The sequence below is a fragment of the Sinocyclocheilus rhinocerous genome, unplaced genomic scaffold (genome assembly GCF_001515625.1).
Source record: "Sinocyclocheilus rhinocerous isolate Xijiao unplaced genomic scaffold, SAMN03320098_v1.1 scaffold898, whole genome shotgun sequence".
NCBI classification, from domain to species: Eukaryota; Metazoa; Chordata; class Actinopteri; order Cypriniformes; family Cyprinidae; genus Sinocyclocheilus; species Sinocyclocheilus rhinocerous.
This window is the reverse complement of record NW_015652144.1, coordinates 1,286,373-1,302,793: the sequence shown is the minus strand read 5'-3', so window position 1 is coordinate 1,302,793 and position 16,421 is coordinate 1,286,373. Positions and strand designations below refer to the sequence as shown.

At 36.3% G+C, this 16,421-nt stretch overlaps 2 protein-coding genes across 7 annotated transcripts in view; both read right to left on the bottom strand.

The window, feature by feature from the left end:
* Window positions 1-1,298, bottom strand: part of LOC107713692 (interleukin-6 receptor subunit beta-like) — a 23,594-nt gene extending 22,296 nt beyond the window's left edge. For 5 of the 6 annotated variants that reach the window (XM_016519278.1, XM_016519277.1, XM_016519272.1 and 2 more), the window contains exons 1-2: window positions 1,173-1,298; window positions 597-706 (exon numbers count right to left, since the gene is read on the bottom strand). In XM_016519278.1, coding sequence (XP_016374764.1) covers window positions 597-669 — 73 coding nt within the window. In that variant the 5' untranslated portion in view covers window positions 670-706; window positions 1,173-1,298. Of the gene's footprint in view, window positions 1-596; window positions 707-1,123 lie in introns of all 6 variants that reach the window. The other variant, XM_016519273.1, reaches the window with a different exon arrangement.
* Window positions 1,299-5,252: 3,954 nt separating this feature from the next.
* On the bottom strand, window positions 5,253-12,083 carry LOC107713686 (testicular haploid expressed gene protein-like). The gene is made up of 7 exons (XM_016519269.1): window positions 12,012-12,083; window positions 11,448-11,518; window positions 10,619-10,680; window positions 10,441-10,507; window positions 8,836-8,962; window positions 6,050-6,209; window positions 5,253-5,896 (listed from the first exon to the last, which is right to left on the bottom strand). The coding sequence occupies exons 2-7, from the start codon at window positions 11,507-11,509 to the stop codon at window positions 5,655-5,657; spliced, it is 720 nt and encodes a 239-aa protein (XP_016374755.1). The 5' UTR covers window positions 11,510-11,518; window positions 12,012-12,083; the 3' UTR covers window positions 5,253-5,654.
* Between the last annotated feature and the right edge of the window lie 4,338 nt (window positions 12,084-16,421).

The window sequence follows — 16,421 nt, the reverse complement described above, 5'->3', positions numbered from 1 at the left end:
TGTGTGTGTGTGTGTGTGACACAGGCACAGGTTCCTCCTATCCTAAGAGTTAATTAATAGTTAATTAGAGCCACATTATTAAGAAACTGGCAGCATCTGTATCAGGGTGTGTCTCTCTCATTGTGTCTTCCTACCTCCATGACACTTGACTCTGCAGTCCACCCTACCTAAGGATTAATTGCATACTGTGGACTTATGTACTGTATGCGTGCTCAATGTTTTATTTTAATATATGACTATCTACATATTCAAAGTAAAGTTCACTACAAATGTCTACAGTACTATGGCTATTGCTATAGGTTTTTGATGTGTTAGACTATATTGCAAGTAGCCCACATCAGTTTTTACCCTAAATCCCACTTTATCTGCTGCTGCAATTCAGTAACAGGCTCGTTAACACTTAAGTTAACCAATTTATTTATATATATTTAGAAAAAATCTGACCAGCCCACATTAAACAAAATGGTCTAGCCCCTCTGGCATTTGCCAGAATTGCCAGATGGCCAATCCGCCCCCGACTACATTACAGCTTTGACACAACCAAGACTGTCATTTTAAATGAAAAAAGTACGTTTACATTCATCATAAACGCTTACCCGTGTCCAGGACCCTGTTCATTACACACATCCAGAGGAGAAGTCCAGCTCGAGGCAGCTTCATTTGGCTCATCTCTGGCTTGTGAGAACGTAAAATCAGGATGTTTTAGCTGAAATAATCACAAATCAAGTCACCACAGGATCACAGCCAAACGCTTGCGCAATGTTCCACATTACAGGGCTTCCCACGCAAGCAAATTGTATCCAAACCTTACCGGACGAAAAGTGTATTTTCGGAGTATATAAAAAAATCAGAATTAAAATAAATAAAACATTATTTATTAATAAATAAACACACATTAATAAATAATTTAAAATAGGCTAATAAATAATAGGCTAATATTTAAACTAAGACACCAGTGGCGCAATAAAGCGCAAAAACACTACTTTTTACAAAACACTTTTTGGACAGTTAAGTCATAAACATAAGTTCGTTTCTACCTTTTCTATTCACTACGTCAAAACACATTCTAAATACACATGAAAACGCAAACAAAGCAAACTAAATGGCTATTACGGTGGATTACCCAAAGCGAAAGAACAACCGCGTAAAGTCAACATGAACTCGTGCTGTACCTGTGCTGGATAAAGTTGCCGAGAGCTGAAATCTGTCCAACATTTACAGCCTTTAAGTGTCCGGAAATGCTGATGACATAATGATGGCAAGGGAACTGATGTGATGATCTGATCTGTTTTGACATTACGCGCTCTTCCAACAACACACATGCGCAGTGATGCGTAAAAGCGCGTGGTGCACTCTGTTTGAAGTGTATATATATCATCATTAGAACTGATGGAGTATTAGCCTATAGCTGTAATAGCATCGTTTTGTATCGTATCTGATCAAAATTATTTGTTCTAATGTTTCTCATGCAGCAAATAATACAATAATGCAATTACAGTGAGTATGATTATATTTTAATAATAATAAATGTGTGTATATATATACATATATATATATCCTAATTGTAGCCTATATAAAAAGATGTATTTCAAAATATGTGCACATCTATTTTTTGTTTCATAAAACAACATACAACAAAAACAAACCTGAAATGCATTTGTAAAATGCTCAATAATTATCATTACACACTGTGAGATTATTAAAAAAAATTAGGAAATAAGTCTTTATGTTTGAAAATGCCATAATGGTTTAAGATATTTGACCGTAGTAATACTACATACTAGAGCTTTGAATAGAAACAAAAACGGCAAAGGAGTCTAGTGACTAAACTGAAACCTAAGCCTCCAACAGTATGGGCAGGTGATGTTTAGAATATTATAATAGCATCGTTTTGTATCGTATCTGATCAAAATTATTTGTTCTAATGTTTCTCATGCAGCAAATAATACAATAATGCAATTACAGTGAGTATGATTATATTTTAATAATAATAAATGTGTGTATATATATACATATATATATATCCTAATTGTAGCCTATATAAAAAGATGTATTTCAAAATATGTGCACATCTATTTTTTGTTTCATAAAACAACATACAACAAAAACAAACCTGAAATGCATTTGTAAAATGCTCAATAATTATCATTACACACTGTGAGATTATTAAAAAAAATTAGGAAATAAGTCTTTATGTTTGAAAATGCCATAATGGTTTAAGATATTTGACCGTAGTAATACTACATACTAGAGCTTTGAATAGAAACAAAAACGGCAAAGGAGTCTGGTGACTAAACTGAAACCAAATGAAACCTAATCCTCCAACAGTATGGGCAGGTGATGTTTAGAATATTATAACGAGTTTTGCAGGATATTTGTAACAGATCAGAAGTGGTTTAGGGCTGTTTAAATTGCTCAGAGAGAGAGAGGGAGGGCATGTTTGTTTTCAACGGCATCAGATGGAAAACATTCATCATGTAATTGCAAATCCCCTTCAGTCAAAACAACCTCATAGCACCCTTGTGGAGATTCAAACAGAACACACAATACTGTGATGAGGGGACATTTCTCACACTGCTGTTATCCATGAACACACAAACGACACTGCCACATCCTTTCATTAACATACGAGTTGCAAAACGACTTACAAAGCATGTAAACATGAACAATATGTCACAAAAAGCTGATTCAAATCATGCCTTACAGTGTAACTAAAATCAAATATTTGCTTAATATTTGCCATCAGAATGAGTCTAAACGGCTGATAAAAACATCACAAATAATCCACACCACTCCAGTCCATCAAGTAACATCTTGAGAAGTGAAAAGCTTTTTGCAGGATATTTGTAACAGATCAGAAGTGGTTTAGGGCTGTTTAAATTGCTCAGAGAGAGAGAGGGAGGGCATGTTTGTTTTCAACGGCATCAGATGGAAAACATTCATCATGTAATTGCAAATCCCCTTCAGTCAAAACAACCTCATAGCACCCTTGTGGAGATTCAAACAGAACACACAATACTGTGATGCTGTTATCCATGAACACACAAACGACACTGCCACATCCTTTCATTAACATAGGAGTTGCAAAATGACTTACAAAGCATGTAAACATGAACAATATGTCACAAAAAGCTGATTCAAATCATGCCATACGGTGTAACTAAAACCAAATATTTGCTTAATATTTGCCATCAGAATGAGAGTCTAAACGGCTGATAAAAACATCACAAATAATCCACACCACTCCAGTCCATCAAGTAACATCTTGTGAAGTGAAAAGCTGCGTGTTTAAGTAACAAGTCCATCATTAAGACGTTTTTAACTTTAAACCGTTACTTCTGGCGCGAGTCCTCTATCCATAATATTGCTCTAAGACGTTTTTAACTTTAAACCGTTACTTCTGGTCGGGAGTCCTCTATCCATAAAATTGCTCTCTCCAGTGAAAAAGTGATCTTCTCTGAATCAGGAGAGAAATATGCCCAGAAAATATGCCCAGATCAAGCACCATTCACAAAGAAAACAGTTCAAAACAGCTCTATTATTGTGATGTTTTTATCAGCTGTTTGGACTCTCATTTTGACGGCACCCATTCACTGCAGAGGATCCATTGGTGAGCAAGTGATGGAAAGCTGCATTTCTCCAAATCTGTTCTGATGAAGAAACAAACTCGTCTACATCTTGGATAGCATTTTTGGATGAACTATTCCTTTAACAACTCAAGTTCAATACAGTCATTCATACAGTAATGCATTTTATTTTCTGTTATAAATGTTTCCGCAATTCATTTTTGCCACGTGGAGTGATAAAATCAGCGGAAGTACTTGAACTAGAATGACTCAGAGAAATAAACAAAACATTTGGAGAATATAGAATCAAATGAGTTATGCACCTGAAGTAAAACAACTTGGTGAAACCCCTGGCCTGTCATAAACAGAGTTTAAATAATCACAAAGGCTCAGAGGAAGCACACATTTCAGATATCAACATCCCTAAAGTCCCATTACAACAGGTTATTGGAATGCGTACAGTATACTGCGGATTCTCATTCAATAACATGCAAATGAATGTTTTACCTCCCTTTGGGGTGTAGCACAGATATAACATTAACATTTGTAATATGTGGTTTGAGGAACAGGCAGGAGAAACAACACAATTATTGCTCATCAAACAGAACAGTACTTTCAACTTACTAACTTGTAACATTACACTGTGTAAAGCAAGCCGATCCACAGTATACTTGCTGCAAACTGTGCACTGTATACTGCATGTATTTGTGGAGACAGATCCAAACAGGAAATCGGGTAGTATAGTATATTTCAGCATTAACACTGTTATGATAAAGGTAATCACACTGGCCAAAGAACACCTCAAATGTCCACTGAGGGGTCAACGTTGGTGCTGTGGTCCAAAAATGTTGAATTTAAGCAAAGATGCACGTCATGTGTTTTTGTTGCGAAGAAGACCTGAAATGAGTCACTTCTTGCTAAATGACATCGACAAAGCACATATTAAGGAGACAACGGCTAAATAAGTTCCATAAATTTACATTTCTTAAATGTTGCTTTGATGCAACATTTATTTTTATGTTGAAATTATTATTTCTATATCCCAGTGCCTGTGCACATAATATCGCATGATTCATGCAGTCTCCATAATGGCCATTTACTCCCTCGCTCAGTCGCTCAAAACAAACATATCAGCATTAATCTCATGAGTCTCTCATGAGTTCAGTCGTGATGAAGAATTAATGGGGAAGAACTTAAGATGACAAAGACAACATACAATCAACCTCAAGTAAATACATTCAAACGAGACATTTGTTGTTTGCTGAATACCAAAATGAATCATTCGTTAAACTGATATTGCATAGACTGTTTTCCAATTTGTGATAATAAAATAAAATAACACTCATTGAGAATTAGGATTCATTTCAATATCATCTGATCACACATTGATCTTTGTTGGAATTACACCAGGCTCTTTGTGAAATCAATTGTTAGTCAAACTGCACACACAGCAGACAGAAGCAACACGTGCATGCTGTAAATTACTTAGGTACTTTCAGGTTAACAATGCAGTCTGTAAATAAGGTTTATTTGAAGTTTAGTAGCAATTAAAATAGATATTGAACTCGTTACAGAGCTTTGAATTTCTTATAGTCAAAACACAGATCATTTATGGTTTTAAATATTGCTGAAAGATGAACAATGCTGATGCGCATTATTCATTCTGTGATCTTTTTTTTTTTTTGTAAGAGTCAATGTAACCTACAGCACTATGTTAGCCTGAAGGCTGGAGGGGGAATTTTCAGATCTGCAGTAACCTGTTGAGCATTGAGCATATCTCATTTACCACACATGAATACATTTCATGTTGACATGAAGTGCCTTCAAAGCATTGTATTTCAGAATGTTTTCTGACTTGAAATGTTTTGGTAAATGTGAAAGCTTCAACTTCAACTTTGACTTTCAGAACTCAAAACATGCTTATTTTAGACTGACATTATGAGTGTACTTCTTGGGGGAAAAAAACTACACTACAGTCAAAAGGTTGTATTTTAATCAACTAAATGCAGAGCATTTAAGCCTTTTTTCCAAAAACATTAAAAAAATCGTTTACTGAAAGAGCTTGACTAAGGATGGCGGGATGATTGTTTATTGGCCTTTACATTTGCGTGGTAAGGGTAAAGACAGCTCCAGCAGTCTGGGGGACGCGGTGGCGGCCCGAGCGGCAGGAGTGACCCGGTAGGGGTCGTACCCCTCAAACAGGGCCTGACGGGTCTTGGGTCGAGCCATTTTCTGCAGCCTCTCACTGGCTACAGCCTTCAGAACATGATTTGGAACCGGCCAAGAAACAGGCCTCGCGAGAGAGTGCTGTGCATGGACCTGCTTAGGAGCTGAGAGTGATAAATAATGATGGAAAAGAGAAAACAAATTACCATTCGAACCCAACTGAACCCGTGTCAGTAACTCTCAGGGTTACTTTCTGTGGACTGTATACACAGCAGCTGATCATTTACAGTATAAAAAGGGCGGTGATATGCACTCACAGGCCAGCTGTCGTATGCGTGATGAGGGTGTGATGGGAACGCTGATCGCGTGGGCGCTTGAATCAACGCTGCAGTATGTCAATAGCGTCTTCGCCCGCTTTGGTTGCGCCAGCTGACATATTCTTGAACTCGGCTTGGCATTTTTAACTGCAACACTTAACTGTAAGATCACAAGAACCCAGATGTGCCACGTGTCACACAATTAACATTGAAAAGCACATGATTTTACAGAACGTGCTCGAGGGCCAAATAACAGTCTGATGCAACGCTTTAAACCTGTGATGCAAAGCGGCAAACCCAGTAATAAAAAGAAACCAGGTGAACAATGATAAACATTAGAAGTAAGAAATGACCAGGCCTGCTTTTGGAGATCTAACATTTTGAGTTTAGCTTCAGAGTTATTTTGTAGCATAATATATACTATAACAGTTTATGCTAATATTTTGAAATAAATATAATTTGTATATGTTCTGTTTTCACTTTAATTAAAGTATGAGTTATTTTGCTGTGTTTTTGTCATTTTTATTCATTTTTTAAATATATATACTTTTTAATTTTATTTAATAGTTTTCGTTTATTTAGTTATGGTCATTTTAGTACTTCAACTTAAACTAAACAAAATTTTTAAAAGTTGTCTTGTCTACAAGGTGAAATAAAATAAGTTAACTTTTTAAAAATTTATTTTATATCAAGTAATGTTTCTTTTATTTCAAGCAATGCAAAAGCTAATAACCCTGGCTACCACACTCTAAAAGTATGTACTTCCTTTGTGAAGGGAATCTTCATACTTTGAGTATGTGGTAAGACAGCATACAAATACCCAGACATACGAAATCATAACTTTCATAGCACAGATATCATATCATTTACCATTTGCACTGGCATGTGTTAGTATCTTGCTACATGAACTGTGAAAAAAGAATCCAGGAAATGGCTCGATGAATGTAATTTTTTCCCCCCTGTCTATAACATATTTCATATTGAAACAGGAAGGTGTGGTGGGACACATTGAAGGGATTGTCCCCATTTAAAAATAGCTAATAGCCTTTAGTTTAATTCACACCTAATTTACTACTTAGGGGAACATTAGCCCAAAAAATAACACCTCTGCAAACTTTGAAAATGCACTGGAAAAAGTGTAGTATAGTGCTTGTTTGCCTGAGACCACTAGTGAAATTGCTTCTACTTTGCATTATTTATAATTTCATATTTATCTTTAATAATTTGTAATAAATAATACTTTATTACATTTTCTTCCATTTATTTCATTACATTTTCTAGTTACTATAGATCTCAAAATTATTCAAAAATGATTTTAATGCCTCATATCATGGGATAACCTTTTTTCTTACTTCAAACTTATGTAGTGGTGTAAAAAAGTCTTTGCATGTTGTCAGATTGTGGGTTGTGGTAGTATTTAGGCTCTGGTGGTAAGAGGTATTGGTGGGAGCCTGAAGCAGTTCTGCTAAGAGGAGTGGAACTTCCTCCACAGAGGTGAGAAACACTCATGCGTAACTACAGGAAGTGTTTGGGTGCAGTTATTGATGCTGAGGGGGAAATCACTTTTTCACACTTCTTGATAAGAAGAGGGTCCTTCGCTGAACTTTTGCTAATGCTTTAGATCACAGACATGATGATGCAAACTGAAACATATTATATATGTTCTGAATCCTTGCAGAACTGCCTCAACTCTTGATACTTGTAGGCTTTTTAACACTTGAAGATTGCATGATTAAAAAAAGTGTTGCATTCACCAGACTTTAAATACTACCACATACCAAAGATTAATCTGACAACATGTGCACAAGCTCAGAAGTTAGGATGAGACTTCTTTACAATGCTGTTTTGATTTCTGGGTCCCTATATCATATTTGATACACACATTTCTAGGGCCTCTAAATGATCAACATGATCAAATCTTTGCTAAAAAAAACCTGTTACACAGTCTACAAAACAACCTTCTGTTATCTGATTGAGCTTATCATTTTTTAGCAAGTAAAATGCCTTTTATAATTGTAAAAGCATTCAGGTCGTGGTTCATGTGTCTTTTTGCAGTGAAATCTTTACTGATTTTTATAAAATAGACTTAAAAATAAAGTTTACATCAGTAACAATATTTCAAGATGAACGTAGGAAACTGAACTTAAGCAACTTGCATTTACATCTGTTTTTTTTTTATCATGTTAAAATGTGAGCTTCAGATATAGTACTAAGGCTTTTGTGTATTCATTCATCTCTCAATCATCATTGCTTTGCATTATATATTTTGCAACTCCACAGCTTGGATCATAAAGTTAAGCAATTACATATGATCGAACTAAGACATATTATTTGGAGATATAGAGTGACAGCTGATATTTATATGCATTTTATGTCAGTAGTCTGTTATACTGTTATTCAGTTCTCATTGATTTACAAGTTATCAGAATTTTCATCTAAATTGTGGCATATTTTTGCTCAGTTTGAGCCTCTGAATAAAATTGAGGTGTTTTATTCCTCCTTGAGTTTGAGCTCAATTTTCTCACTATATCATACTGTATGAGCCATAAAAGCCTGATGTATCAAAGATGATACTCTACAAAAAACATATGCCATTCTAAAATATACTTTGTCTGAAAGTTCAATTTACTGTTCCATTTAAATCAATAAATCAATCAGTTTTCTGCTATTGTTTATGTCAGGCTTTACAGGGTTATAGAACCAGTGAAGAACTTTTTTTAAGAGTGCAAGATCAGAAATTCATTTCGGCAGTGCAAAAGGGCATAAGATGTAATGCATTTACTTACAGTGGCCAGCAGAGGGCGTTCAGGCTGCCATCCATCAGCTGGCATACGAGGCAGTGCCAGTGAACACACTCTTTCAGAAGGACATGCTTTTAGCGCTGCTGCACTAACCATCCACTCCGGTGACCTTCTGTAAGGACAGCCATATGAGCTATGTTCAGAATAGTACACTGCCATAATGCTATTTCTGCAGCACACTGTGCATAGGATGCAAATTCTCTGTATGCAAAAAATCCCTTGTGGCCTACTGCAATTGCCAAATGTCCAAATGTAGGAAGAGAGCATACTATTCAGAATGCAAGGCAAAGCACTTAACTGTGGAAAAAATTTTGGGTTTTGCATTGTTTTCTAGAAGCTGAAAAAAAAAGCAGTATGCAACTAGTTCTGTTGTGGACTGATTTATTTGCTTTCAGCTTCTTTCTTTACTTCAAATCAACTAGATGACACCTGAGAGAGCCAGATTCATATTTTCATTTTAACTAATTACAGACACCATCCTCAGTGAAGAATGCAGCCGATTAAAGCCCTGTGATGAGCTTTGAGACTGAGTTTAGGGTTTGAATGGAACCATGAGGACAGTGAGTACAGTCGGACTGGGAGAGCCAGCCATTATTGCATGAAGACGTCAGTTGTTGTGCTGCTGCGTGATTCTCTAAACGGATACTGAACTTATGAGATGTGCATCAGGAGACACTGTGGAAGTGAAATCACTGTTTGTATCTTTTAACGAAGATAAAATGGAATGAATAAGAGTTTACCTCTCATCGCCTATTGCATATTCACATTAAAGAGGTGTGTAAACTGGCTATAAATACTTAATATACATGTACAGTCCAGTGTAGAGCGCATATTCACTTTTCATGGGAACAGATTTGGAGAAATGTAGCATTACATCACTTGCTCAGCAATGGATGCTCTGCAGTGAATGGGTGCCGTCAGAATGAGAGTCTTAACAGCTGATAAAAACATCACAATAATCCACACCACTCCAGTTCATCAGTTAACGTCTTGTGAAGTGAAAAGCCACGTGTTTGTAAGAAACTAATTCATCATTAAGGCGTTAACTTCAATCCATCAAAATACAAAATAATGCATAATAACGCTTCCTCCAGTGAAAAAGTCCATCTTCTGTTGTCCTCTCACATCAAAATCCACCAACATATTTCTTTAAAACTGATTTGGACTGTTTTCGGTTGTAAACAGTGTTTGATATGTGCATATTTTTCTCCTGATTCAGACGAGATGACGTTTTCACTGGAGAAATTAATATTATGGATTTGTTTCTTACAAACATGAAGCTTTTCACTTCGCAAGACATTATTAATAGACTGGAGTCACGGGGATTACTTGTGGATTATTGTGATGTTTTTATCAGCTGTTTGGACTCATTCTGACGGCACCCATTCACTGCAGAGCATCCATTGCTGAGCAAGTGATGTAATGCTACATTTCTCCAAATCTGTTCTGATGAAAAAACAAACTCCTCGACATCTTGGATAGCCTGAGGGTGAGTACATTTTCAGCAAATTTTCATTTTTGAGTGAACTATTTCTTTAAGAATTGTAGCTTTAATAAGCAAGTAGTTTTAATGGAAATCACATTAGTCACCTGCTCTCCTCAATGAAACGGCTTGATTCTTTGCTCTGGGCGAGCTGCTCCAAGCGAGGAGTCAGTTCTGTGGAGACAATTTCAATACATGACTTGAAACTCTGGACAAATGGAAACAAAGATGATGATTTAACATTTTCGCATTGCATAAAGGCAGTAAATGAAGTGATTCTCATACCAAAGGCAGTAGTGGTGCTCTTTGACCTAGTTGGTAGTTCATCAAGCCAGTATACTGAGCGCCTATAAATATTATTGCATCAATGCACAAAGATAAATGGGTGGTTTGAACACATATAACTGCTGTATTTCATCATAAATATACAAAAGTATTTTTGGAGTCAGTGTTACTGCCCGGGGATGTGGCCGACATGAGTTAAAGCATTGATGATTCACAAAAGGATGCCCAAGTTTTCTGCAGTTTGAATGAGTCAAGGAGCCCCCTTGTGGGCAAATATGCCAATTCATAGGTCAAACATTAACTGAGGTTATGACCATGTGAAAGCGAATGACAGTCTTTACTCTCCTGGGATGCAGCAGTTCAGTTTTGTCCTCTGTAGAAGATGTTGCCACAGATTTACGTCCTTGTATACAGTTTATCTTTTCTTAACCGATGTTCAAAGTGACTTTTCAAAGCCCAGTATGATTTCCTTTTACAAGAAAGCCGTTCATTTCATGCATGTCCTCTGTATAGGATGCTGTACATACGTTTTCATATTTTACATGGATCACATGGAGATATTTATCTGAAAATGTTCTGGATTATTACTCTCATTATTGCAGTAGCCTATTTTCATTACATTTTGTTTGGAACACCCATTTTTGCATAAATTTACAAAAAACTAAAAATAGATTTCTTTAGTACCTATACGTATGTCATTGAAGAAACTGGTGGCAGTAAGATGTTGTATTTAAAAATAGGGTCATATATATATATATATAAGGCATACCCCTTTGTGTTCATCTATATTAGGAATCGTATGTTATGATAATGTACCGCAGTGACGCACCTGTCAGGGAACTTGAGAAGGTTTGGTTTGGCCCTGGAGAGCTGCTCTATCCGTGTAGGCATCACTGCTCACTGAACACAACAGTTTCCACGAGCCCAGTTAGTGTGTTTAGAACAAAAACTTGTGCTTTAAATTGTATAAACCGATAAAAACATTCTGAATGTATCTGCATTAACAATTAATTAAATGAGACATTATAACTGTTATATGAGTGAATGCTGCAAATGAATTCCACGCACTCATTAATCATGTAATGCAGAATTATAAAACACTTGTTATAAAACAAGTTCAAACAACAAAAAAAACAAGTCTTGCACTGTGTCTACACCGGACGCGAGCGGCGCGGCAAATTCCCGACTTTAAACGGTTGCTGCGTTCTATTTATGACACAACTTTCAAATGATTTTCAACGGTCGCTTTGTCGCGTCCAGTGTAGACAGACTTTAGCTGTTGCGGCGCGACACGACAGCTGTCGCGTCCGGTGTAGACACGGTGTTGTTTTCATATTTAAATCACTTTTATACCGTTTTATTAGATAAACAGAAGCTTCCACAACTCACTCACCGATCCAAGCGTCAGGTACGCTGCGGCGCGTTACGTGTCACCGTAGCAACAGGTCACGTGAGTGCGCTCTAATAAATCTTGTGTAAAAAAATCTAGTTTGTAAACATGCTACAAATGCAGAGGTTTAAAGTCATTTTCATTAATTGTCGAATAAACGTGTTTAAAAAAAGCAGCATATGGCATAATGCATAGACATAAAATTTAAAAGTGATCAAAAATAAAAAATATAAATATAAACCTTGTCCTGGAAACACAATTCAACTGTTTAATTACAATATATCTTAATTATAATGTATCTTGTCAGAATTTATGCTAGTGTAGTTTTATTGTGTTCACTTCATAACAGATTTAACAAAATATGATGACGCTGTAGTTTTAGTTTGAACAAAATTGAAGTTTTTTTTATGTGAAACCACCATTCCAATGGTAAAATAAATAAATAAATATTTTTTTTTTTGATGCTTTAGGGTTGCAAAATACAGCCTATGCAAAAACTAGTTCCAATCCCTAATATACAATATATTAAAATTATATAATAATAAAAATAAACTTAATTTTATGAAATAAACATTTTGAGGTGTAGCTAATTCTGCTCAGGTGGGAAAAAAAATCACCAGATAAATAATGTGACCCCTGAGGGTCCGACCGGCAGCAGATGGGAGCCGGAGCAAAGCTTGCATAATGACCACCAAAGTCAACTGTTAGACTGAAAACTGAGCACAAGAGAGAGTTAACCATGAGGACAATGCTGGAGATTAGAAAAAACAAATGCATCAGAGAACAACCCCATCAGCAGCTGCTGGCATGGGCTTCAGTGTGCTGCACTTTCAGTCAGATCACATGATCTCTGGGGGGGAGGGGGGGGTTTGTTAAATGTATATAACCTCCTACCCACTGAACTGAATATGTATCATACTCACTTTTTCTGATTGGCCAAACATAGTGTGTAATGTTTGTACAATGACCTCAAAACTGGTGACCAATCTCTCATAGCAAATGTTCTTCACGCATAATAAAATAATTTCAACTCCTATCAGTATTTCATGTTTATTCATCATTGCTTGTGCTTCAACATGTATCAACAGATAAAAACATTCTGAATGTATCTGCATAAACATGTAATTAAAGAAAATATAGGCTAAGAGTGAATGTTGATTCATGCAAATATGAATTCCGCACACTCAGTAATCATTTACTGCAGAACTATAAGCCAACATATAAACAAGTTCACACGATGAAAAAGCAAGGACTCAAGAATCCTACAGCAAGAAATGGTTCTTAAAACAAAGAGGGTTCTTTGCTGAATCATACTGTCATTATATAATTATGACAGTCTTAAAGTCATAATTTGTTAGACATAAGTCATTAAGCTAGATAAACCCTGCTGAAGCTTGAAGATCTTTAAAGAATAGAGGTGAACATTACTGCACTGTCACTGCAGGGAAAAACCCTGAACATCAGTGTGTTTGAACATGCTGAAGTATGCTTAGATGAGCACAAATCATCATACATGTAGACACAAGTTAAAAAGTTACCACAGAATTGGTCTCGCCCAATAAATTTCACAGATGCTCTAAGAAAATAATGCTACACTTTATCTAGATCCACCCTGTGTTTGCAGACAATTGTAATGTCTTCTGAGAGTTTTGGGTCAGGCAAATAATGAATTTAATAGTTTCAAACTACAATGTGTAGCTTTTGTCCCTCTAGCGGATGAAGCACAAAACACGTTACTTGCAGAGGAACACTGTTTTGGCTGTTACGTCAGTTGTTCTGCGGGGATGGTTCTGATGGCTTGAGGCGGATGATTGCGTTAGTGCAAATGTCAATAATGACATCAAAAAATATGCCTTATGAGCAGGTAAGCAGCTCATATGCCGTTGCTTTGACTGTTGAAATCAGTAGTTTTAATGTTACTAATATTTCGCAATGCTGTCTTTCGACATAACGACTGTTATTCTTATCAAATAACGGTGGAAACTATAACTTTGCAAGGCTATTTATATGCATCAAAGTAACTGGTTTAGAGGCTGCCATTGTTAACAACAAAAACATTGTTTGTGAATATCCTCAATGCACAGCAAATGTGATGCTCTGCAAACTGTTGATTCATGTTTTATTACTGATGTCGCTTTGCCTTTTTTTTTCGGTTCGAGGTTCAGTTGTTGTCGCTTCAAGATAGTTTCACTGCATATATTAGTAGCCTGATTTAACAGAAACACACACGGATGAATGATGCAGCTTCCCGGGAATTCCGTCTCGACAAAAATATGAATAATTACATAACAATGGATAAATTATGAATAATTATTATAGGCTTCCCATAGTGATTTAGAGCAAAAAATATGGTCTGAAAGATGATTTTATGATGTATTGCTCGCTCAGTTTAAATTTTGTTAATTTTGAACCAAAAAAGTTACATAGTTTAGCTTTAAAATGTAGACTTTATCATTTCAAATACAGAAATATGATTAAATATACATGGTTACCTGTACAAAACTATCATCATGATTCACTTTTGAGTGTGACTGTAAAAAAAAAAAAACAGTAAGAACAGAAATTAATCGGTTTTGAACAAAAATAATTAATACTGATGTTTGTCTTAGAGGAATAGCTCACCCAAAAATGAAAATTGACTCAACCTCAGGCCATCCAAGACATTGATTGACGGACTGGAGTGGTGTGGATCACTTGTGGGTTATTGTGATGTTTTTATCAGCTGTTTGGACTCTCATTCGGACGGCACCCATTCACTACAGAGGATCCATTGGTGAACAAGTAATGTAATGTAATGTTAAATTTCTCCAAATCTGTTCCGATGAAGAATCAAACTCGGATGGCCTGAGTGCGAGTACATTTACAGCAAATTTTCTTTTTTGGGGTGAACTATTCCTTCAGCAAAAACTACTACAGTACTTATGTTACCGTGTTTATATGTTAGTAATTCTGCAGGAAGTTTAACTTGCCCACACCCTTCATTTGCCCTTCTCTGCTTTCCAAAACGTGAAGATCTTGTTGGATCAGACCAAAGGGAGGCTGGAGTCCAGGATCAGCTGTTGCCGTGGTGACCGAATTGGTTTCCTGGTGGTTGTTCAGGAATTTTCTTTGACCCGACACTCCTGCTTCAGCGAACAGTACACCGACACACACACACACACACACACACACAAAATGAACAATTACAGCCAAAAACACATTAATCACAAAGCAAACAAAAAATAACTCCGTCTCAACCCCAAATTTGTCTTCCACATATGTGCATGCAAAAACACTGCATAAATGGGCATTTGAAGTGTAACGCCCATCAACATTTTAGGATGAGCATTACATGAATGTTTAAATATTTGGTTATGTGACTGTCACCATGTCTTTTACAATGTTTAATAATTATTAAAATCATTTTAAAAATTGCTAAATTATGTTTAAAACCTTTTAGATAAGAGTAGCGTGTCACAACTATGCAAATGAAAACACTATAATAAGTATAGTGTAATAATATTATAACAATAAACAGTCCATTTCGTCTTGACACTTATTCATAATCTTAAGACAGTATTGCATCAACACATGCCCAACATACCGACAATAACACAATGCAAGGATGCAGGACGGTCGGTTATTTACAGTGTGACTCACTCAGGACAATGTTGGCACTTGTATGTATATATATATATATATATATATACAGTTCACACCACTGTATAGAGGGGGGGGGGGGAGAGATTAATTACAGCCACAGTAGGACAAGAGCACATCAAATATATACAACAGATTCTCAAGATCCTGGTCAAACATCTGCATACATAAGAGTAGGTTTCTGACCTTAGGCTTGGTGTTTTGAAGCAAACACCAGTAATTGTTGGTTTAGAGAAAGGCACAAACAAAAAACGAGAGCATTATGAGAACGGCGCTTTACAAAAGTCACCAAGCTGATTGTTCTCATCTGTGACAGTGATATGAGAGACGTTTCAGATGAGCATCGTCTTGACAGCATATATCAGCTGTATGGAGCTTGATTCCCAGTAACACACACACACACACACACCTAGAAGCATTAGTCAACAACAGTGTGTATAAACTCGGTCACATGGAGGAGGTCTGACCTATTTTTTTTACAGTGTTGCATGAACGCTTTATGAGGAGGAACCGTTTGGCTGCCTTCTGCTGAGAGACACGGTTCACCCTTCAGCCCAGTAACGTCACATCCAGTCAGGATCCAACCGTACAGATGACAATTCAACACACACACACACACACACACTTCATTTTTAGAAAACAACTCCTAATTTAATCCAAAGAAATGAAAAGCTGGAAAACAGCATATAGAAAAAACAAAACAAAAACGCACTAAAATTACAGTCATCATTAACAATAGCTACCGTGTGGATTTCTATAGCAATAGAAACCCTG

Bases quoted from the DNA above. Each gene is read 5' to 3' on its own strand.
- LOC107713686 (XM_016519269.1), bottom strand. From the start codon at position 11,509: ATGCCTACACGGATAGAGCAGCTCTCCAGGGCCAAACCAAACCTTCTC. The intron at 10,681-11,447 runs GTGCGTCACTGC...TAATATTTATAG, and splicing joins CTTCTCAAGTTCCCTGACAG to GCGCTCAGTATACTGGCTTG. The intron at 10,508-10,618 runs GTATGAGAATCA...TTGTCTCCACAG, and splicing joins GAGCACCACTACTGCCTTTG to AACTGACTCCTCGCTTGGAG.